Source organism: Eleutherodactylus coqui, chromosome 11 (assembly GCF_035609145.1).
Source record: "Eleutherodactylus coqui strain aEleCoq1 chromosome 11, aEleCoq1.hap1, whole genome shotgun sequence".
Taxonomy (NCBI): Eukaryota; Metazoa; Chordata; class Amphibia; order Anura; family Eleutherodactylidae; genus Eleutherodactylus; species Eleutherodactylus coqui.
In genome coordinates, this window is record NC_089847.1 from 82,391,719 (window position 1) to 82,412,365 (window position 20,647).

The 20,647-nt window shown below is 40.7% G+C and overlaps 1 protein-coding gene across 1 annotated transcript in view; it reads right to left on the reverse strand.

Moving 5' to 3' along the window:
* Positions 1-3,040: 3,040 nt before the first annotated feature.
* Positions 3,041-20,647, reverse strand: part of LOC136582057 (sodium/calcium exchanger 1-like) — a 58,047-nt gene continuing 40,440 nt past the window's right edge. The window contains exons 2-6 of the mRNA XM_066582826.1: positions 9,450-9,544; positions 8,849-8,967; positions 7,716-7,815; positions 6,949-7,221; positions 3,041-4,039 (exon numbers count right to left, since the gene is read on the reverse strand). Coding sequence (XP_066438923.1) covers positions 3,663-4,039; positions 6,949-7,221; positions 7,716-7,815; positions 8,849-8,967; positions 9,450-9,544 — 964 coding nt within the window. The 3' untranslated portion in view covers positions 3,041-3,662. The remainder of the gene's footprint in view (positions 4,040-6,948; positions 7,222-7,715; positions 7,816-8,848; positions 8,968-9,449; positions 9,545-20,647) is intronic.

Consider the following 20,647-nt stretch of genomic DNA (forward strand, 5'->3'; position numbering starts at 1 on the left):
GGGTGTGGAGACACCTAGGAGGTGGGTGAGGAGACTTACAAGGCCATGCATACTCCTCAGGGTAATATATGCAAATAAGGAAAATAGAGCAATACCTCTGCAGCGCCAACTTCAAATTAATGTACGACTCTTTATATAGGTCTTTATAACAATGATAGGGAATAGGACACCAAGCCAGAAAACCATACAAAGACTGCGGTTTTGAGGTGTTTGTCCCTCATCAGTGTGCTGTAGGTTTCTGGTTTAGCTGGTGGGAGGCCTGTGACGTGGGTCGGAAGGAGTGTCGTCTCTCCTTAAGGAGAGCACCCAGAAGGTGTGTGAAGGTCAGTGGGTCGGGAAGGGGGGGGGGGGGGGTATCGTCTGTGTATCTATTTCTGTTCCAGTGTAATTCATTGTCCTGATGGGATGGCACTTTTTTTACAAGTTAGGGAACAGTATTAGAGATGCAAGTGTACAGGTCCTGTCTCCAATATTGTATAGGCTTATACTTGCAATGTTTGAAATGCTTGTGAGCTCTACAGGTTCATATGGCCGGATATCTACAGAATTTAGCAGGTGTGTGTGGGTTTTTACTTGCTGAGCACCATATGTGCAGCTGGGTTTGTATCTGCTTTATCTGCTAAAGATAAGAAAATGTAACAGGCAGCACTGGTAACTAAGAATAAGAAATCTGAGATTTCAAGTTCTCAGTGAAACTATGGTTTAATATTAAAGGGAACCTGTCATCACATTTGAGCTCAATAACCTATGTTATGGGGCTCAAAGGTGAGGGAATGGGAGTCTGGGGAGCCGCATTTCATACTCATTGGGTTCCCCGTTGCTGTAGTGTGTCCCTAGGAAATCAGTGTGTGGTGCGGTGCTAAAAAAAAAAAAAAAAAAGAATCCCTCAAATTTGCAAATTCAGGAGTAAATAAATTAAACTTAAGAATGTCAATCATGCTATATTGACCTTGGCTACCTTGATTCTTCTGCTAAGTGGCGCTGCCTCCAACAAGGTTATTTAAAGCGCATACAGCGCATGCATCAATTCAACAACTTATTTTACAAAATCCTGCTCCTAGTATTACACACAAGGACAAGGATCTAACATAACAGCTACTGATGGCCGATGAGTAACACAAACCTACTGACAGGTGCCCTTTAAAGAGAATCTATCAGGTTCCCTTTAAAGCTTTTGTATCCAGCTAGAAAGATGGAAAGGGACAGAAACCATGTGCAACGGCAACCCAAGAAGTCTCAATTTCACACATTGGATGCAATGGTTCCATCCCAGTTCTGTTCAGGTTGCTGTCCCTATTCAGTTTTCTGCATAGAAGATGGAAATCCAAAATGTAAAAATGCTGTCTGAGAAGAGCCCGAGGAATTGAAATCAAATCAGGATTATAGTAGGGCAACATACAACAAATAACTAAAGGCAAATAAAAGGAAAACCTTGCATTCATATTTGACGATTATGTGATGTCTAGTCCGTTAGGGAAGAGGTAGAAAGAAGAAGAAAAGCAGATGGCGGGGCTAGTAAAGCAAAGCAGTGAGAAAAATTGGAAGAGAGGTTTGATAGAGATTGTGATAAAGGGAAGGAGAAAAATAAGAGCGTGGTTTTCTGGATGTTAGCATGTTTCACAGGAAATATAATGTCTTTGTGTAGTACGTCTGAGTAATGTAAGTGTGGCTGGCCTCAAACAATCCCTCCCTAATCTCTAATTTCAAACAACCCTTTATTTTCAATCTTGGTTCAGTTATATAGCTATATAGATCTTCGCTCATCTTACTTTAGCCTTTTGATGAATCTATGTAAGGATTCGGAACCTTTTGAATTTCTGATTTGTCCACTATATCCCGTTTCATAGATTTTTACTACTAGTCCTTTTCTCTTGGCATACCTGCTCTTTCGCCTTACAACAGTCATCAGTTGTCCATAGAATAAAGGTCAATAGCTGTAAACAGTGCTTTGTGAATAACATTTTAGACTTGTGAGGTTATTCAAGTGTTGGCCACGAATGAGTAACCCCTATAGTATTCAGGGTCAAGATATGGGACAATTACCAACATTCCTTCAGAGCTGCCATTATGAAAAGGACTTCCGTAACACTTGAAGATGATTTCAACATTTGCAAAAATGTAATTTCTCTGCAGTGTTATAGTCTTTTGAAATACTCCTACCATAAAGAGAAGTATGGACCATGACCCCTAGCACCATTGTAGTGCCCCTTATTCATGTGATATAGCCTTTCAGGGGCAGACATATCCTTTTACTAGGGCTTCATAAGTAGATAGTTACTGGACAGTTTCAGGAATACAAGTATCAAATATACATTCAATTGTTAGCATTTTACCACAAAACTGTATTGCACATGAACCGTGTAGTACCTACTCCACACACTGGTAGCAGGTAATCACATAAAACACATACACTGTAGCACCACAATTTGCAACAATTATACCACACTCTCCTCAGATTCTACAGACGTCTCTAAGAGCGTATTTTTATTCTACACTCACATCTTAGAAATCAAACACAATACCCTTGAGTAATGGCACACCCTACACAGCACCATTAAACATGTTACATACGTGTTGTATGTACATTATAACGTACCAAACACACACATTGTTTATAAAGGTTATACAGTGAGTTTACGTGCAAAGAACTCACAGAAAACAATCATATTGACACGGCGCCAAATAATCCTGCAATGTTTTCATAGCCATCATTCTTCAGCCTCCTAATTCTCCCTTCAATCATCAATTCTAGTGCCCCTTCATATATTATAACCCCTCAGTCCACCTAGATACAGTATAATGTGCAAATATAGATGTTCCCATATCGCGATAGAAATTGGAATTTTATTTAGGTCAAAGTTTTAATTTCTCTTCCGAATGCCTACTGCACATATGAAAATTCTTCCACAGAAAATCAATCCTGTTTTATTACTAGTACTTTAGCCTGAGATTGTGTGGATATTCCTAAATCAACTTTCATTCGCAACACTTTTATTTCCAGTTGAGTTGTCTATTTATCAAACTCATTGACTCTGCAGGAGATTGAGACCAGAACTCGAAATTATAATTGCCTTGTTGTTTAGTCCAACATTACCCTGATTCCCTGGCAGTTCCTTACAAAGGAAGACCCCATTTTGGAAGCCCTGGATATGGTCTTTTTTTTTTTTTTGTTCATTTTGTGTCACGTCAATAGCCCAAGAAACAGAAAACAAGGAAGCTTCACTGTATTTGAGAGTAATCTCTTCGCCAACTGCTCCTGGCAGTGGAATAACATTTCTGGATCTGGCAGTTGTATTCCAATGATGTAGTTCTTATTTATTGTTTCACACAGTCAGAACAATCCAGAACAGTAATAATAGTTGTCCAAACTGTCCAGAAAATAACAGTGCTCTCTGAAATTGTGTGGTTGTGAAAAAGGCAGAACAAATTACATTTTGTTTTACTCCTAGAGGTTCAATTGACATAATTGACCTAGAGTGAGATGGGCACCTGGGAAGACAACATAGTGAAGAGCAATGATATGTTGCCAAAGGCTAATATAGTTGTGGTTGGTTATCTCGGTTGTGCAATTTATTTTTGAGATGTGTGAAGAGTTAAAAAGCCGTATAGAAATTGACCAAAAGATCCTGGGAAGACAAAACTCAAAGAAGGGTAAACAGTTTTTAAAAACCAGGTATGTGGCAGTAGGCTTCCAGTGATGCAAGTAAGATGTACACCAACCACAACCCAACAAAAAAAAGGGAAGTCAGGATTTTGGGAAATCGTGGACCCCCAAGTTCACCTCCTACTGGTGGCCGTCTGCGGTAAAGGAGAACACAAAGGCAGACAATAGACAGCCCGGTGAATAGGGTAACAGAAAATGCCAGGCTACCAGGGGCCACATGGAAAGTTTTTCCCTTTCCAGCCCAAAATATAGAAGCAATGCTCCATGCAACACCTAAGCCCAAGAATACATTGACTGCATTGCTACCTGTCACATTACCAATAGAAGCATCAGCATGAGGGTCTTGGACTGCTGCCACTTTACTTGCAAATGTGTCTAAAGGGAACAATAAAAGATAGATTTAAGTGAATACACAATCCAGTTCTAGTATACAGTTTACATGCAAAACATTTTGACTAGTGTCTTTTGAATTCCTTGGATTTAAAACTAGATACCTCTACATAAGGAAGTATGAGATTAAATATTATTGGGGAATTTTTAATCAATATATTTATTGTAATATACAACTAAAATTCCCCAAAAGTTTGGAAACTGTGTAAAATTTAAATAAATGTTAAGAAAAAGAGAATTCATATGATTTGGAAATCTCATACAACCATATTTTTTCAACATAGAACACATATCAGAAGTTGAAAGTGAGACATGTTCCATTTCATTTTAAGAAATCAAATCATTTAAAAATTGATGGCAGCAACACATCTCACAAAAGTTGGGACATGGTTAACAAATGGCTGGAAAAATAAGTGGTACTATTGAAAAATAACTAGAGGGTCAGTTTTCTACTAGTCACATGGCTATGTCTAAAAAAAGCATGTTAGAGAGGCAGAGTCTCTCAAAAGCAAAGATGGCCAGAAGTTCACCAGTCTGTGAAAAACTGCATCTAAAAAGTGTGTAACAATTGCAGGAAGATGTTCCTCAACATAAAATTGCAAAGACTTTGAATGTCACACAATCTACAGTACATATCATCAAAAGATTCAAAGTATCTGTAGAAATTCCTGTGTACAAGGGACAATGCTAATAGTCCATACTGGACGCTCAAGATCTACTGGCCCTCAGGTGGCACTGCATTAAAAACAAGCATGAAGCCAAAGAAGAAGCCATATATCAACCCAATCCAGAAACGTCAGCGTCCTCTATGTGACAGCTCATTTAAAATGGACTGAGGCAAAATGGGAAACTATTCTGTGGTCAGATGACTCAAAACTTGAAATTCTTTTTGGAAACCACGGACACCGTGTCCTGAGGACTCAAGAGGAGAGGGACCATCCGGCTTGTTATCAGTGCACAGTTCAAAAGCCCACATCTCTGATGGTATGGGGTAGCATTAATGCTATGGCATGGGCAGCTTACACATCTTGAAAGGTGCTATCAATGCTGAGCAGTATGTAGAGGTGTTAGAACAACATATGCTTCCATCCTGACAATGCATCTTCAGGGAAGGCCTTGTATCAAGACAATGCTAAACCACATACTACATTCATCACCAATAGAAAACATTTGGTACATTGTGAAACGAAAAATTTGGCAGAGAAGACCCAGGACTGCTGAGCAGCTAGAATCCCACATCAGACCAGAACAGGACAACATTCCTCTCCCAAAACTCCAGCAATTGGATTGCTCACTTCCCAGATGTTTACAGACTGCTGTAAAAAGAAGAGGGGATGCTACACAATGGTAGACATGGTCGTGTCCCAACGTTTTTGAGATGCGTTGCTGCTACCAATTTCTAAATGAGTTAATTTTTAAAAATGAAATGACCTATTGTGAATAAAATATGATTATGTGAGATTTACACATCATTGCATAGTTTTTTCTTAACAGTTATTTACATTTTACACAGTGTCACAACTTTTTGGGAATTGGGGTTGTAATAAATGCAATACAACTATTAATAACGACATGGGTCTATATTTAAAATTACTATCATTGACCATTCTATGTTAAGGCCAAGGGAATTGCAATAGGGAGAGTACAGATAGCAGTCATACTCAGCCTATGGTGCCTGAGATAGCCTGGCAAGCCCTCAGTCACATACAATAAGGGTGCTTGTACACAGGAGGACTGTCAGGCACTTAAGTGCCCAACAGCCATCCCAACAACTATTGCTTCTATGCTTTCACAAAGCAGTGATAGTCACTCAGTGAATGGAGGCAGCGCGTCGGAGATCTCTTCCAGCCACCCAACTCCATTCACTAAAGGCCCATTTACACTGGACGATTATCGCTAGAAAATCGTCGATTGTTTTAGCGATAATCAGTGTGTGTAAATGTGCGCCCATCGTCTGCTTTTCGGCTGATCGTTAAATTTAGTCCAACATAAAAATCATTGCTCACTTTTATCAGTAGTTCTCCACGGGGAGTGCTGATAGCATTGTTTCCCCCTGGAGAACAAAGGATCTGAGTGCAGATAATAGCCTTGGGCTATTAGCTGCCTTCAGTGAAGGCTTAATTTGTATACCTAATTGGTATTTAAGTAGCTGAGTAGCTACTTAATAGTTTATGCAAAATGATCACTCAAACTGTCATTTGAGCAATCATCAGCCCGTACAAATCAGCCTTATGAACAGGCAGTCATTCGATGATGAACAACTTCCTGTTTACACTGAGTAAGAAGACACCTAATAGTCGCTTTGTTTCATTGTGCTGAAATGAAGTAACTAGCAACTAATGAGCAATTTATTGCTCAATACCCTGTCAGGCCCGACTATTGGTCAAAGTTGCTTGTTACAGATTTTGCAATGGGGTCCAGGAGCTTCTTGTAAGGCCTTTGGGGGGGCTTATATACTTTCAAGGAATATTTTACAAAGCCTTCAAGTTTGCAAATAAAAAATAACCGTTATGGTTCTATTCAGAACCAGAAATAGGTCTACAAATGAAACAGTAAAAGTTATAACCAGCTACAACTGAATGGGAAATTGGCTGTACTCAGCTATAGTAATGCCACCTGTAAACTGTCAGCCTAAAATATGATGATCTATAAGCCAAAAACAGGAGTTGAACCCACACAAAAAAGCATAATGGAAACATTTTGTGCCTTCTCTGTTTTTTAAACACACTCCTTATTTTGGCTTACAGATACTGACCATAATGCTGGCTTCTGAAAATTACCTTATACTAGCTTACTACATTCATATTATGACCATGTCTGCCTATACCCAATGAGATCACCTCCCTCCCCAAAACAAAGAAACATTACAACCTACTTTACAGAGCAGTCCATACCTGGTACAGATGTACCCAAGGCAACAAAGACCACAGCAGTGACGGAGTCTTTGAGGCCAACTGTGCAGCCAAAGTGTGCAGCCAGGTCACCAGTGACAGCAGTGAGGATTCCAATGATGCAGATGGAGACCAGAAAGCAGGCCCAACCACCCCAGTATTCAGTGGGGGGCACAAAGGCAAAGAGCACCTTCCAGAAGACGGTCAGGAAATGCATGATGTAGTCACAGCAACTGGGTAGCCCTTCCTCACTGCTCTCCTCATCATCATCATCTCCTGCCCAGGATGGGACATGCAGAAAGGGATTGGGGGGTTTGGAAGAAGAAGGCAGCGCCAAAGCAAGGAACAGAGGCAAAATGAGCAAAAATAAAGATTCATGGACAAATTGGAGAAAGAAAGGGGTAGTGATAGAATGATAATAGGAGGAATATCAGGTAGAAGATTAGATATAGAAGAGAAAATATGGGATAGGGTAGCATGCCAACAGAAAGGGTACGTTGCAAGGTGGGAAGAGGGGGAAGCAGTGTTAGTGGTGTGGAGAAATGTGCAAAAGCATATGTGCATGTAAATTATGTGTGCAAAGACTATTGAGCATATTAGGGTTAGTGTGTAATATATAACTAAGTGTGCAACAGTGCAAAGCCTTCGTATGTGCTGGCATAAGCATGAGACTAAATGTAAAACCTTACTGTGTTCTGGTGAAGCTGTGGACAACGCCATTGAAAATGACTGTGAGGAGAGTGATCATGTGCAGAATGTGCCAATCTCACCTGCGCTGACAGTGACAGCACTCACAAACTGCTCCCTCCAACTGCTGCTGCCAACCACTAATGCCAAGTTTGCTTTTTTAATCAGCTTGTCCACCGTGTTCTATATAAAAATGAAAGCGGGACAAGTTGACTTCATAAGGCAAAGGTTGTAGTACGAAGATGTTAACACCATAGGAGAACAAATCATAAAGAAAAGGGTAGGCTGAGGAAATCGAGTCAGTTTGTAAAACACGGGAAGAAAGGATAAACATGAGATTTGGTTGACAGCATTGGAAAACCTAAGACAAGGCACAGAACAGAGGCGTATTCATGAAACAGAGTTATGAATAATGAATAAAACGAGACGCACAAATGTGTTTTTTTCCCCGAGAATATTTGTTTCTTAAACGCTGACTTTTTCTACGATTTTGCTACAATATTTCCAAAAAATGACTTGTCAAACTACTAACCACCAGTTACATTGTTTAAAAGGCCACGACACGTTGCAGAAAGTATCAGAGGACCCTCAGACAGGTCTCGGTTCTGACACAATACAAGTAAAACTGATTTATTCCTACATGAATTGACATACAGCTGTCAGAATGCCATGAAAAGACAGAAGAACTCTTCAGGTTTTCTAATGCACCGAACAGATGTTCTATGTGAGCGCCGATGAGGACACTAGATGACCTAAAACACCACATCTCCACTGCAGAGGAATTGTTAACAGAGAATATGCAGGGACGTGACTGGACTACCGACTTGACATCTGCTGTGTCCCCACATCAAGCATCTGTAAGGTGCATTAAAAACTGAAGAGTTCTTCTATCTTTTCATATCATTCTGGCTGAGAATGTCAATTCATGTAGCAAAAAATCAGCTTTACTTTTGCACCATTCTTTCTGAATTGGTCTATAATAACCCCCAAGCAGAAGACAATCCCATTTGACTTTGGAGACTCACTCATAACTTATTAGACTTGAACGCGCAAATGTTCAGAGGTGATTGGAAACTCCATTGTCATGTACAAATATGGAGCCGTGTGTGGCCTGGTTGATATTAGGTTGCCGGCTGTTGTCCGCATCTAACACCATATATCTAATGTCACAGTTCATCTTATCTTTTATGTTTTTTTCTGTTCTCATCCACCTCACCTTGAACTCATATGATTCTTCTATTATGATTTCCGTCTTGCGATGCTCCCCCAGACTGGGGCTTCCGGCAATTTCCTCACCACTTTTGGTACACACCACCCATTTTTGACCAGTCTCACCTATATAGATAGAAAGCATCACAAGTTAAACTTAAAGGGGGCAGAGACTGTCATCACTCCCTATTCCTACTGGGACAGGCTATCTAAATTCCCAGAGAAAACCCACATATAGCATACAACCTCAACATAGATGTGATATTTGGACGGACTGAAGCAGAACTCCAGTGCTGCAAGGCAATGACAGCAGTGCTAATCATTGTTGCCCAGGTCATTGTATGGCTTATAATACCATAGCACCCAATATTTTTGATATTTTTACTCTGTTAGAGCTCATGAACATAGCGATGAAGTGTGTAGGTGAACATTGTCCACAGAGTCCCTACAACTCCCTACTAGTAATGGTTCTATAGGAGAATAGCTCTGTAATATGGTGTGTAAAGGAAAATGGAACCATTTTAATTCATACAAAATTCTTAAAAAGAAACCTCTGTATGACATCAGAGGTATCTTCCCAGTTGTCTTCATTTCCATCCTTCTTTTACCTCCTCTGTGCATTTCTGGTTCTCCGAGTTCAATGAAGAAGTTCTTGTTTTTTTCATATTCTTCATCATCAATGATCTGTATCTCAATATACCTCCTGGAAAAAGATATGTGCTCATTGTACTGAACATATAGGCCATACATAATATACACTTACTTCATGCATTAGGACTAGTTCGCTAAGGCAAACTACTTGAGCGAGTAGTGCCTTATGTGAGTACCTGCCCGTTCGTCTCAAAAGATTTAGGTGCCGGCGGGGGGAGAGCGGTTAGTTGCGGGAGTTAGCAGGGTGGAGTGGGGGGGGGGGGGAGAGAGATCTCCCAACCTGTTCCGCCCGGCTCTCCCCCACTGCTCCCCGCCCCCCACTGGCACCCGAATCTTTTGAAACGAGCGGGTAGGTACTCGCAAAAGGCAATACTCGCTCGAGTATTTGCCCTTTGCGAGTAAGCTCGCTCATCTCTAATTAGGACCTCAGCATATAAAATTTTTACTTCCGACCCATGTTTCTCAACTCCAGTCCTTCAAGAGCCACCCTGGAAAAAGCACATTTTTCCATACCTGCCCTCCTCATATGATTATCTGTCATACTTTAGAGGTCTACTCTGTGTATTGCAGCAACTTCCATGCAGTGCTTCCACCCGTCTGATGCTTATCAGCCACCATCTTGATGGTGATATTTTTTTGGCTTCATTTTCACATTAATTCCATGATGCATCAGCACAGCATTAGCTAGAGGCTACACCATTTCTACCTGCAGGGGGGGGGGTGGCAATTTAATCATTATCTTCAATATTCACCTAAATAAGCTACAGTAAATAAGCTATACATAAGTATATAGTCAAGAAGACAAGCTGTAATCTTTTCTATTATAACTGTATGACAGCTGTGTGATCATCAACAGTAACTGTGACAGGCGTGTCTGCGTCCCTCTATAAGCAATTTCTGTGGTAGGGTCTATGTAATAGAATCACACAAATGGAGAAATTGACTAGAAACTGAACACATAACCCCAAGTAAATCTGAGCTGGTCAGAACTGAGATCACATGACCATCTGAGGAAAAGGAGGCCAAGAGTTTTAGATAGAAAGAAATAATTAACCAAGGAAACACTATCTCACATATACATACTGGGGTGTATACTAGGGGAATAGCTATGTAATGAATGAAGTTTAATTTCCCACAATAGATCATGATTTGAGGATATCCTATAGAGAGAACACCTCTGGCAATGTCTGAGGCACTGACAGTAATTACATTACCTGTGCAATGCTGAGGAAATCCTGAAATCATGATCTACAGGGGGTGCTTGAGAACAGGGGTTAAAAAACATTGGTTAAGGCCGCCTGCAGACGAGCGGGTCAGATCCAGCAGCGAGAATTCTCGCCGCGGGACCCGACCCGAGCGCCTGCAGAGACGAGCGCGTACTCACCCGCGCCCGGCGGCCCCGGCTCTTTCATGTGCCGGCTGCCGGGCAGCCGGCGCATGCGCAGACCGGAGCCGGCAGCCGGGTGAGTGACGCGTCTGTGCGAGGCTCTGCGAGCCCCGCACAAAAATAGGACATGCCGCGGTTTGTTTGCCGCGCGACATTTCGCGCGGCCAAACCGCGTCCGTCTGCATAGGAGTGCGTATTGTAATACACTCCTATGCAGGCTTTGAGCGGCGGAAATCCCGCGGGAAATCCCGCCACTGGATTTCCGCCCGTGTGCAGGCGGCCTTAGGCTTTAGGGTATAGTCCCATGATCTAGTAAATCGCATGTGGGAACATAAAATAACACATACATATCCCTAATGTAAACAACAAAAAATGATAAAATATATAGGTCAATGTCTAATATAATTTAGCTAGTGTTCTGTCATGGGTAAAACTATCTTACTGGAATCATGAGGATAGATGGAGAATTAACAAGTCCCCGCTGCAACAATATGATAAATATAATATTCTAGTATAATTGAGAACACTTTATTGCTGCCAAGCAGCCGTGTGTAACTAAGGCAATGGAACTAGATTATTGCTTGAAGACAGCAAAAAAGAAAACTGCCATAATTGGTGTTCTGGAGTATCCAATGCAAAATTCTGCAGATTTTTACAAACTGCACCACTGTATACAGCTACAAATTATATACTCTGTATATATACATACACATTGAATGGCCACTTTATTAGAGACTCCTGCCCTTTGAGCTTGTGTGTAAATTAGACACGTGGCCTTGGAATGCAGCATAAAATTTAATCTTCCAAAGAGAGCATTCACTGGAGGAGCTACTGAGGCTGAGAGCAATTAGAAGCAAACACAACTGTGAGTGTGTGAGCGTGGTTTCATTCAATGTGTAGTTTATTTAAATGTGTGACTTAAGATTCGGGGACTTTAGAAGGTGGTCACATATCACTTGTATACATTAATTGATTTTTATCTGTACCATCCCCATTTAGAATGTGCTCCATGATTGACAATGCAGTGCCATGTACATCTTGCGCCATGTATGCAGTCCTTGAACAGCTGTTCGAGGGTGCATACCGCTGTATGAGATGTGGCCTACTGCACATTTGGAAGCCCCGATCCTAAATGAGCAGCTTGCAACACTGAGATCCATTAATAACATAGAAAGGAGTTTGCTGCTCAATGAAAAGATACATGCTGGGGCAGATGTGGGGATAGGTGGAGGCATGGGAGTGCCGGATGATCAGGCAGCTAGCTGGGTGACAGTTAAAAGGAGGGGTAGAGGGAAGAGATCCAGGGAGGCTAGTCCTGAACTGGCACACCCCAACAAGTTTGCAAAGTTGGCAGATGAGGGGGATGCCATTACAGAATTAGCACTGTTGTAGCATGGCATGTCCTCTGATTGTCAGAGGGATGTCTGCTCCAGTAACAATGAGAATAGGAGCACAAGGCAGGCTAGACAGGTCCTGGTAGTGGGGGACTCAATTATTAGGGGGACAGACAGGGCAAACATAAGTGAACATGCATGGCGGAATTCTAAGTGTGCTGTTTCTTAAGTGTGGGACTTGGGATTATTGACTTTGGATTCAGGGACTTTGGAAGAGTCACATGTATTTAGTTACTGCTTATATATTTGAATTTTTGCATAGATTTCATTTATCTAATCTAGCTATATTATCCCCATTTAGAATGCGCTCCATGATTGACAATGCTGTCCAGTGTACATTTTGTGCCATGTATGCAATCTTTGAACAGCTGTCCGAGGATGCATACTGCTGTACGAGATGTGAGCGTGGTGCACGTTTAGAAGCCCAGATCCTGGATCTAAATGCACAGCTTGCAATACTAAGATCCATTGGCAACATAGAGAGGAGTTTGCTGCTTTTTGAGCAGGCACTTGCTGGGGTAGATGGGGGAGTGGATGGTAGTATGCGAGTGCAGGATGATCAGGCAGCTAGCTGGGTGACAGAAGGAGGGATAGAGGGAAGGGATCCAGGGAGGCTAGTCTTGAACTGGCACACCATAACATGTTTGCAAAGTTGGCAGATGAGGGGGAGGCCATTACAGGATTAACACTGCTGCAGCAAGACATGCCGTCTGACCGCCAGGGGGGTGTCTTCTCCAGTAAGAAGGGGAATAGGAGCGGAGGGCAAACTACACAGGTCCTGGTAGTGGGACACTCAATTATTAAGGGGACAGACAGCGGGCGGTTAATTTGCAGAGTTAAGGTGCTTTTACATGGAATGATTATCGTTCGGATTCCCATGATCCAGGGAGAATCTGAATGATAATCGTTCAGTGTAAATGCATGCAGTTACTGAACGACAAACGAGAATGGAGGCAGGCAGGCAGGAACGATCCCCGCCTGCCTCCATTCACTCAGCGATGCTTGTTCCTTTGTAAAAGCACAGGAATGATTATGGCTGGGACGCCCTGTCGGGCATCCGTTGTCCGACAGGCAAAGGGGGCAATAAACTGCAAAAAGAAAGCATTTAAACTACTAAAAGAAGAAGGCAGCGAAGAAGTACTACAAACCTATAGGAAAAGAAATAAATGATGTAAAAATCAAATAAAAACAGCAAACGTGGAGACAGAGAGACTCATTGCAAAAGAGAGTATAACTAACCCTAAACTGTTCTTCAATTATTTAAATAATGAAAAGATTAATACTAAAATGTTAGCACTTTAATAAATAGTGTAGGAAAATTGTACAAGGTGATGAGGAGAAAAAAAATCTATTAAATAGTTTTTTTTCCCTGTGTATACACCGAGGCAAAAGAAAAGTCAGATGAGATGCACCAGTTTAACCCAGAAAGAAGTGCAGACCTACCTTAAAAAGATTAAAATAGACAAATCATTGTGTCCTGATGGCATACACACCCGGGTGCTAAGGTAATTGACACCCTTGTTTCTTATGTTTAAGGACTCTATAGTGACAGGGTCTGTTCAACTGGATTGGCGCATTGTGGTGCCAGTATTTAAAAAGGAGTGAACCTGGAAACTACAGGCCAGTAAGTCTAACTTCTATTGTGGGTAAAATGTTTGAAGGATTTTTAAGCGATGCTATCATGGACTGTCTAAAGAATCGCAGGGGCAGAATTTGTCTCAATAATCAAATCGAAACCCTTCACAGTATAAGACAACTAAAATATAACTTTTATTTAAGAATATTTATAAAATAATTAGGGCTAAGACAAACCAGACATACATAGAGACAGAGAACAGAGATGGTCAGCGTGGGTAGATAAAAAGGTAGTAGTACCCAAACTAAACTTGTAGATACTTGAGACTAGGTGGTCGCTAATATGATGCGAGATGATCTTAGATTGTGACAGTAACAATCATTGATACGTAAGCTACACATACATGTGGAGTATAGATTACTTAAGATAGTATCACAGGATAAATTCATTCAGTAGTCAACAGAGCTCAAGCTCCAAAATTAGAGGTATGTGGTTTATGTGGCTAGGTGCGATACCAAGCAACAATTCATAAGCCACTCACCACATAGGTAAAATTACCCTCAAAGAGCGTGGTGTTGACAATAATTCGAATGACAGCAGAGGCTGACTAAATTCAAAAGTCAGCAGCGCTGGACTTCAGTATTGAAGATGTAAAAAGAAATATCCAAGGATCTCATATATTTAAGAAGCGACCCACACCAATATCTAGATGATAAGAGTAACGCCAAAAGTAGATGAAGATCTCAAATTTTAGGTATTTTTTAGAAACTCAAGGACCCGTCTAACTGGGGAGGTAATGGTGTCTCCTCAGTTTTCTGGGGGTATCATAGCCTCATAACCACTTGAGAAGGAGAGTAGTCCTCTCAGATGGATTAATTGACGCTCTAGCCTCATAACCACTTGAGAAGGAGAGTAGTCCTCTCAGATGGATTAATTGACGCTCAACGCGTTTCCCTACCAGGTTAGATAGTAGTTCATCAGGAGCGGTTAAATGAGTTTTTAGTCAATTAGAGTTGACAGTATCATCAAAGATATTTTGCCATACTGATATCTTTTGGCAAAAAGAGAGAATATAGTCTCAAAAAGTGCCACAGTGGTAATCTGAGACACAACAGAGTTAGGTAGCCTCTGTCAGCTATCGTTGGTGTGATAGTATAAAAGAGCTCACAGGTAGAATGTAGAACACAGGTTCAGAAAGGATAATATAACCTTAGTATATATTGTCCATGGACTAGTGAGAGATAGTAGATGACAGAATGAATGAAAATTGGCATCAGGGATATCAATTGAGATGATAATTGATTCCCAAGCTCTATGTAGAGGTAGAGTAGTTTTCAGATCAAGACCTATCACTGCCTAGATAAATTAAGTGACAGTCATCCTCTAAAGGGAATAAATCCCAGCCATTATTAGAGCAACTAGATCCCATTCATTCAAAGTTAGTCAAACATGAACAGCATAATAGCGGGAGCAGAACGATATCTTTGCTACCCAGCTAGGAGAGCTAACTATCACACAACAGAGTTAGGTAGCCTCTGTCAGCTATCGTTGGTGTGATAGTATAAAAGAGCTCTCAGGTAGAATGTGGAACACAGGTTCAGAAAGGATAATATAACCTTAGTGTATATTGTCCATGGACTAGTGAGAGATAGTAGATGACAGACTATCACACCAACGATAGCTGACAGAGGCTACCTAACTCTGTTGTGTCTCAGATTACCACTGTGGCACTTTTTGAGACTATATTCTCTCTTTTTGCCAAAAGATATCAGTATGGCAAAATATCTTTGATGATACTGTCAACTCTAATTGACTAAAAACTCATTTAACCGCTCCTGATGAACTACTATCTACCCTGGTAGGGAAACGCGTTGAGCGTCAATTAATCCATCTGAGAGGACTACTCTCCTTCTCAAGTGGTTATGAGGCTAGAGCGTCAATTAATCCATCTGAGAGGACTACTCTCCTTCTCAAGTGGTTATGAGGCTATGATACCCCCAGAAAACTGAGGAGACACCATTACCTCCCCAGTTAGACGGGTCCTTGAGTTTCTAAAAAATACCTAAAATTTGAGATCTTCATCTACTTTTGGCGTTACTCTTATCATCTAGATATTGTTGTGGGTCGCTTCTTAAATATATGAGATCCTTGGATATTTCTTTTTACATCTTCAATACTGAAGTCCAGCGCTGCTGACTTTTGAATTTAGTCAGCCTCTGCTGTCATTCGAATTATTGTCAACACCACGCTCTTTGAGGGTAATTTTACCTATGTGGTGAGTGGCTTATGAATTGTTGCTTGGTATCGCACCTAGCCACATAAACCACATACCTCTAATTTTGGAGCTTGAGCTCTGTTGACTACTGAATGAATTTATCCTGTGACACTATCTTAAGTAATCTATACTCCACATGTATGTGTAGCTTACGTATCAATGATTGTTACTGTCACAATCTAAGATCATCTCGCATCATATTAGCGACCACCTAGTCTCAAGTATCTACAAGTTTAGTTTGGGTACTACTACCTTTTTATCTACCCACGCTGACCATCTCTGTTCTCTGTCTCTATGTATGTCTGGTTTGTCTTAGCCCTAATTGTTTTATAAATATTCTTAAATAAAAGTTATATTTTAGTTGTCTTATACTGTGAAGGGTATCATGGACTGTCTCAATGAAAATAGCTGTATAACTCAATATCAGCATGGTTTTGAGAGAGATTGCTCCTGTCAAACCAAGCTGATCAGCCTCTACGGGGAGATAAGTTCTAGACTGGATGGAGGAGAGTCACTGGATCTTGTATTTCTTGAATATTCCAAAGCAATTGATAATGTGCAGCATAAATGTTTGGCAAATAAACTGACAATGTTTGGTCTAGGTGAAAATGTGTATAAGTGGGTAAGTAACTGGCTCAGTGATAGAAATGAAAGCGTGGTTATTCATGGTACATACTCTGATTGCATCATCGTTACTAGTGGGGTCCACAGGGGGCAGTACTGGACCTTATTCTTTTCCATACATTTATTAATCACCTTATAGAAGGATTGTACAGTAAAAGATCAATATTTGCAGATGATAAAAAACTAGTAATTAACACGAAAGGACAGAATACGGTTGCAAATGGATCTGGATAAGTTGGAAGCCTTTCTTGAGTGTAACGATATTACATGTTATAATCGCTAATTACTTCAGAAGGGTTGGTGATCCGGAGATTATTCCGATTACCAGATTCAAGTCGGGAAATAATTTTTTTCCCCTAAAATGAGGAAAATTGGCTTCTACCTCATTGAGATTTTTTGCCTTCCTCTGGATCAACATTGCAGGGTAGTAGGCTGAACTGGATGGACATGTGTCTTTTATTCAGCCTAACATACTATGTTACTAATTATCTAGTGAGCAAGTTGTCTGTAGATTAGTTTCATTGTGAATGCACATTAGGACAAGGAAAGCGAGTGATCGGAGCAACTTTAAATGAGTAATAGTTGTCAGTGCTTGTATAGTTTCAGGCAAGTATTTCAAAAACTGCCAATCTCGTGGGTTTTCTCACACAACAGTGTTGAGAGAATACCAAGAATAGTGTGATCGAGGAAAAACATCCAGTGAAAGGGAATACCGTACTGTGAATGTTAGCGACTCGTTGAGGAAAGAGATCAGGGGGGATATCAGGACTTGCTTTGATGAACAAGTAGTACACAGTCAAGCAAACTGCAGCTGAATACAATTCTTATACTCCAACTAACATGTCCGAACACAGAACTATTTTTTTTCTTAGCAAGAATGGGCTATAACAGCAGATATATATATTATATTATATTCCCACCCCTACTTCCTTCAGTACTCTCCATAGTTGATATCAGAGTATTCAAGAGGTGCGGTATCTAAAGGCACATTTAGACACAACGATTATCGCTCAAAATTCACATAAAAGCCATCTTTTGAGCAATCATCGTTGTGTGTAAATGTTGCACATCTTTCACTTCTCTGCCGAACGATGAATTTCAGTTCGGCATGAAATCCATCCTTTGGCAGAACAGCTGATAAGAAGGACCGCACGCTGTGTTCTGCCCGGGGAGCGCTGATAACATTGTCTCAGCTGTCAGCCCCATGGCAGTACAAAGGGAATTTATTCAGAGAACAGCGGGGGGTCTGTTCTCTGAATACAGCTCCAGGCAGCTCACAGGATACTAATTGGTACTAATAGGCATTAGTGTCAAGTAGTAGTTTATGCAAAATGATCGCTCAAAAGCCATCTTTTGGGCGATCATCTTTGTATGTAAATGCACCTTTACTCTTACTACACATTACTTATAGCACTGGACTGCACTTAAAGGGAATCCGTCACCATGTTTTTGCAGCCCTCAATGAGAGCAGCATAAGGTAGAAATACTAGAAAACCCAACTTTTTTTTACTGTAAATTAGGGGTTATGTGATATGTAGCATAGTAAACCAAATGAAATTACCTACAGAAAATACATTATTCGTAGAATTGTATCTTATTGTCATTCTTTTGTTTCAGCACAACAGAGAGTCACCAATGTTAATGAGGATCTGTTAGCTCTCTTAACATATTCGTTTTCGTAAATCTTAGTATTCGCTACAAAGTAATTCTCAAGCATCTTTTCTTAGAACTCTACATTGTGCCGTCCCTATGTTAGTTATCCTGGAAATATAGGAATAAATTGACAACTAGATGTTTCCATTCCTCTTGCTACTAGAGTGTTTCTAGACAATATGACAGCATTTACAGTGACTTGACGGTGTCAGATTATAATGGAACATTCCCCATTGACAAGGTGAATGTCAACATAAAGTTGTCAATTTATTCAAAGAGTTACAGGAGGAGGAGTAGAGGAATGCCATCATACAATGTTCTTAAAGGAGATGCTTGAAATTGATATTTCATGGGGAATGCAAAAATATACTTCAAGGAAGTGCTGATAAGTGTTTGGCTTTTCCTATTTTACCTACTTTTAGAATAACATTTCTTTTTCACATCAAAGTTTATAGTTTTTTTATATATATATATATATTTGACCTAAATTTCATAGTTGTAGCCTGATTTTTTTAAATATTTTGCAGATTTGATATGAACATGGTCTGCAAATGGTGAGCCAAGCGTTCAAAAAGATTCTTGCCTCAATGCCACTCCTCACAGCTACTCACCTCTCTGCAGCCCCTGACGGGCTTGGTGCCGATACTGGGTAGACAGCCCAGTGGAGGGCAGGTGGCCGCTGCCGCCTCTGATTAGCCACACCAGAAATAAACTCTGATGGGACAAAAGTATCATTACTGTAAAAGTAAGTGAGATAGGAAATGCCAAAGATGTATGAGCCCCCTTATCAGACTCTTTGTATGCTGCCTCATTATTTTTCTACTATGTATGTTGATAAACTCCCCCCATGTCTTCTTTCTCCCCCCATGGACTATTCTTTTGCTGTGTTGGCTAATATGTTATAACCATACAACGCACCATTTTGTATTCTTTATGAGTAACTTCAAGGTCTGTGAAAATCTCATTATTTCTGTCAAATGATGCTTGAACATCATATTGCAGTGTATATATTTTGTTCTCTTTAGTTTATTTTAAAATGACTGCCTGCTTTATGACATCCGAGTTCTTATAGGCTTTGGTTATGCGTTGCTGATGTGTAGCTACGTCTAATGGCCAAAACGTAGATTTAATACAACTTTGAGTTTTCCTACTTTGAAAAATATCACAAGAACTGCATACTGCTGCATACAAAAGATCGCGAATGGGGAGTATGGAGGGTACCAAGTTTTAAAAAAACTAAGGTTTTCTGTTTTTTTCCCAGAAACAGCGCCACATCTGTCTATACGCTGTGTTTGGTATTACAGTTCAGCTTAAAGGGGTTTTGTCATAAAAAAAAAAAATGGCCACCCATTGGGCTTGGCGAAAAATAAAAAATAGCTCAGCTCTCCTCAGCCCCTTGAGACACAGCTGACTGTCACTGACAAGCCCAGTGCCACTTACGGGTAGATGACCCGACGGTAGGCAAGTGACCGCTGCGGCCAATCAGTAGCCACAGCGCAACCATCACTAAAAACTGGCTTTATAGCACCCAGGATTTGAGCGCTGATGCCAGGAGTTAGGACGGTGGTGTTAGACAGCTTTCATAAATCTGCTTCATGGTGTTCTTCCTGCAACAGCAAATACTTATTATGTGAAGTGGATCAATTAAGGAAATGCAAAAGACCTTCGCCGACAAGTACCCAAGTACAAAATCCCCTGCTAACATTGCATTCAGAGTCTAGTTTAGAAATGGCACCGAACAGGTCTGTTGGAAACATGAAGGCTAATGTCAGTCTGGTCATCCAAAGTTGTCTATGACAGCAACAATTAACCCTTCAAAATCAGCTCTGCGACTGTCTCAGCATGTTGGTAAATGACATGACGGTGAGTGCTGAAATCTCGGAACCCGAGACCGTACCAAACAGCGTGTGCAGGAACTGAAAGAGCTTGACAAAGTTAACATGTAAATTACTGTATGCGGTTGCTGACTATGATCGCTAGAGGACTTTTGGACCTATTGCTGTACTTTATGAAGGACGAAGAGTGGTTTCATGTATCAGTTCACATGAATTTACAGAATACGAGGTAGTGGTCTACTAAAATACCCCATCAGACTCAAGAAACACTACTGCACGACCAGAAAATCGGCGTTTCGTGCTCAGGGTCAGGACCACGAATAGTGGGCCCCATTTTCTTCAAATCAACTGTGAATACTGCAGTTTATCTGGACATGTTTGGACAGTTTTAATAATAATAATAATAATAAA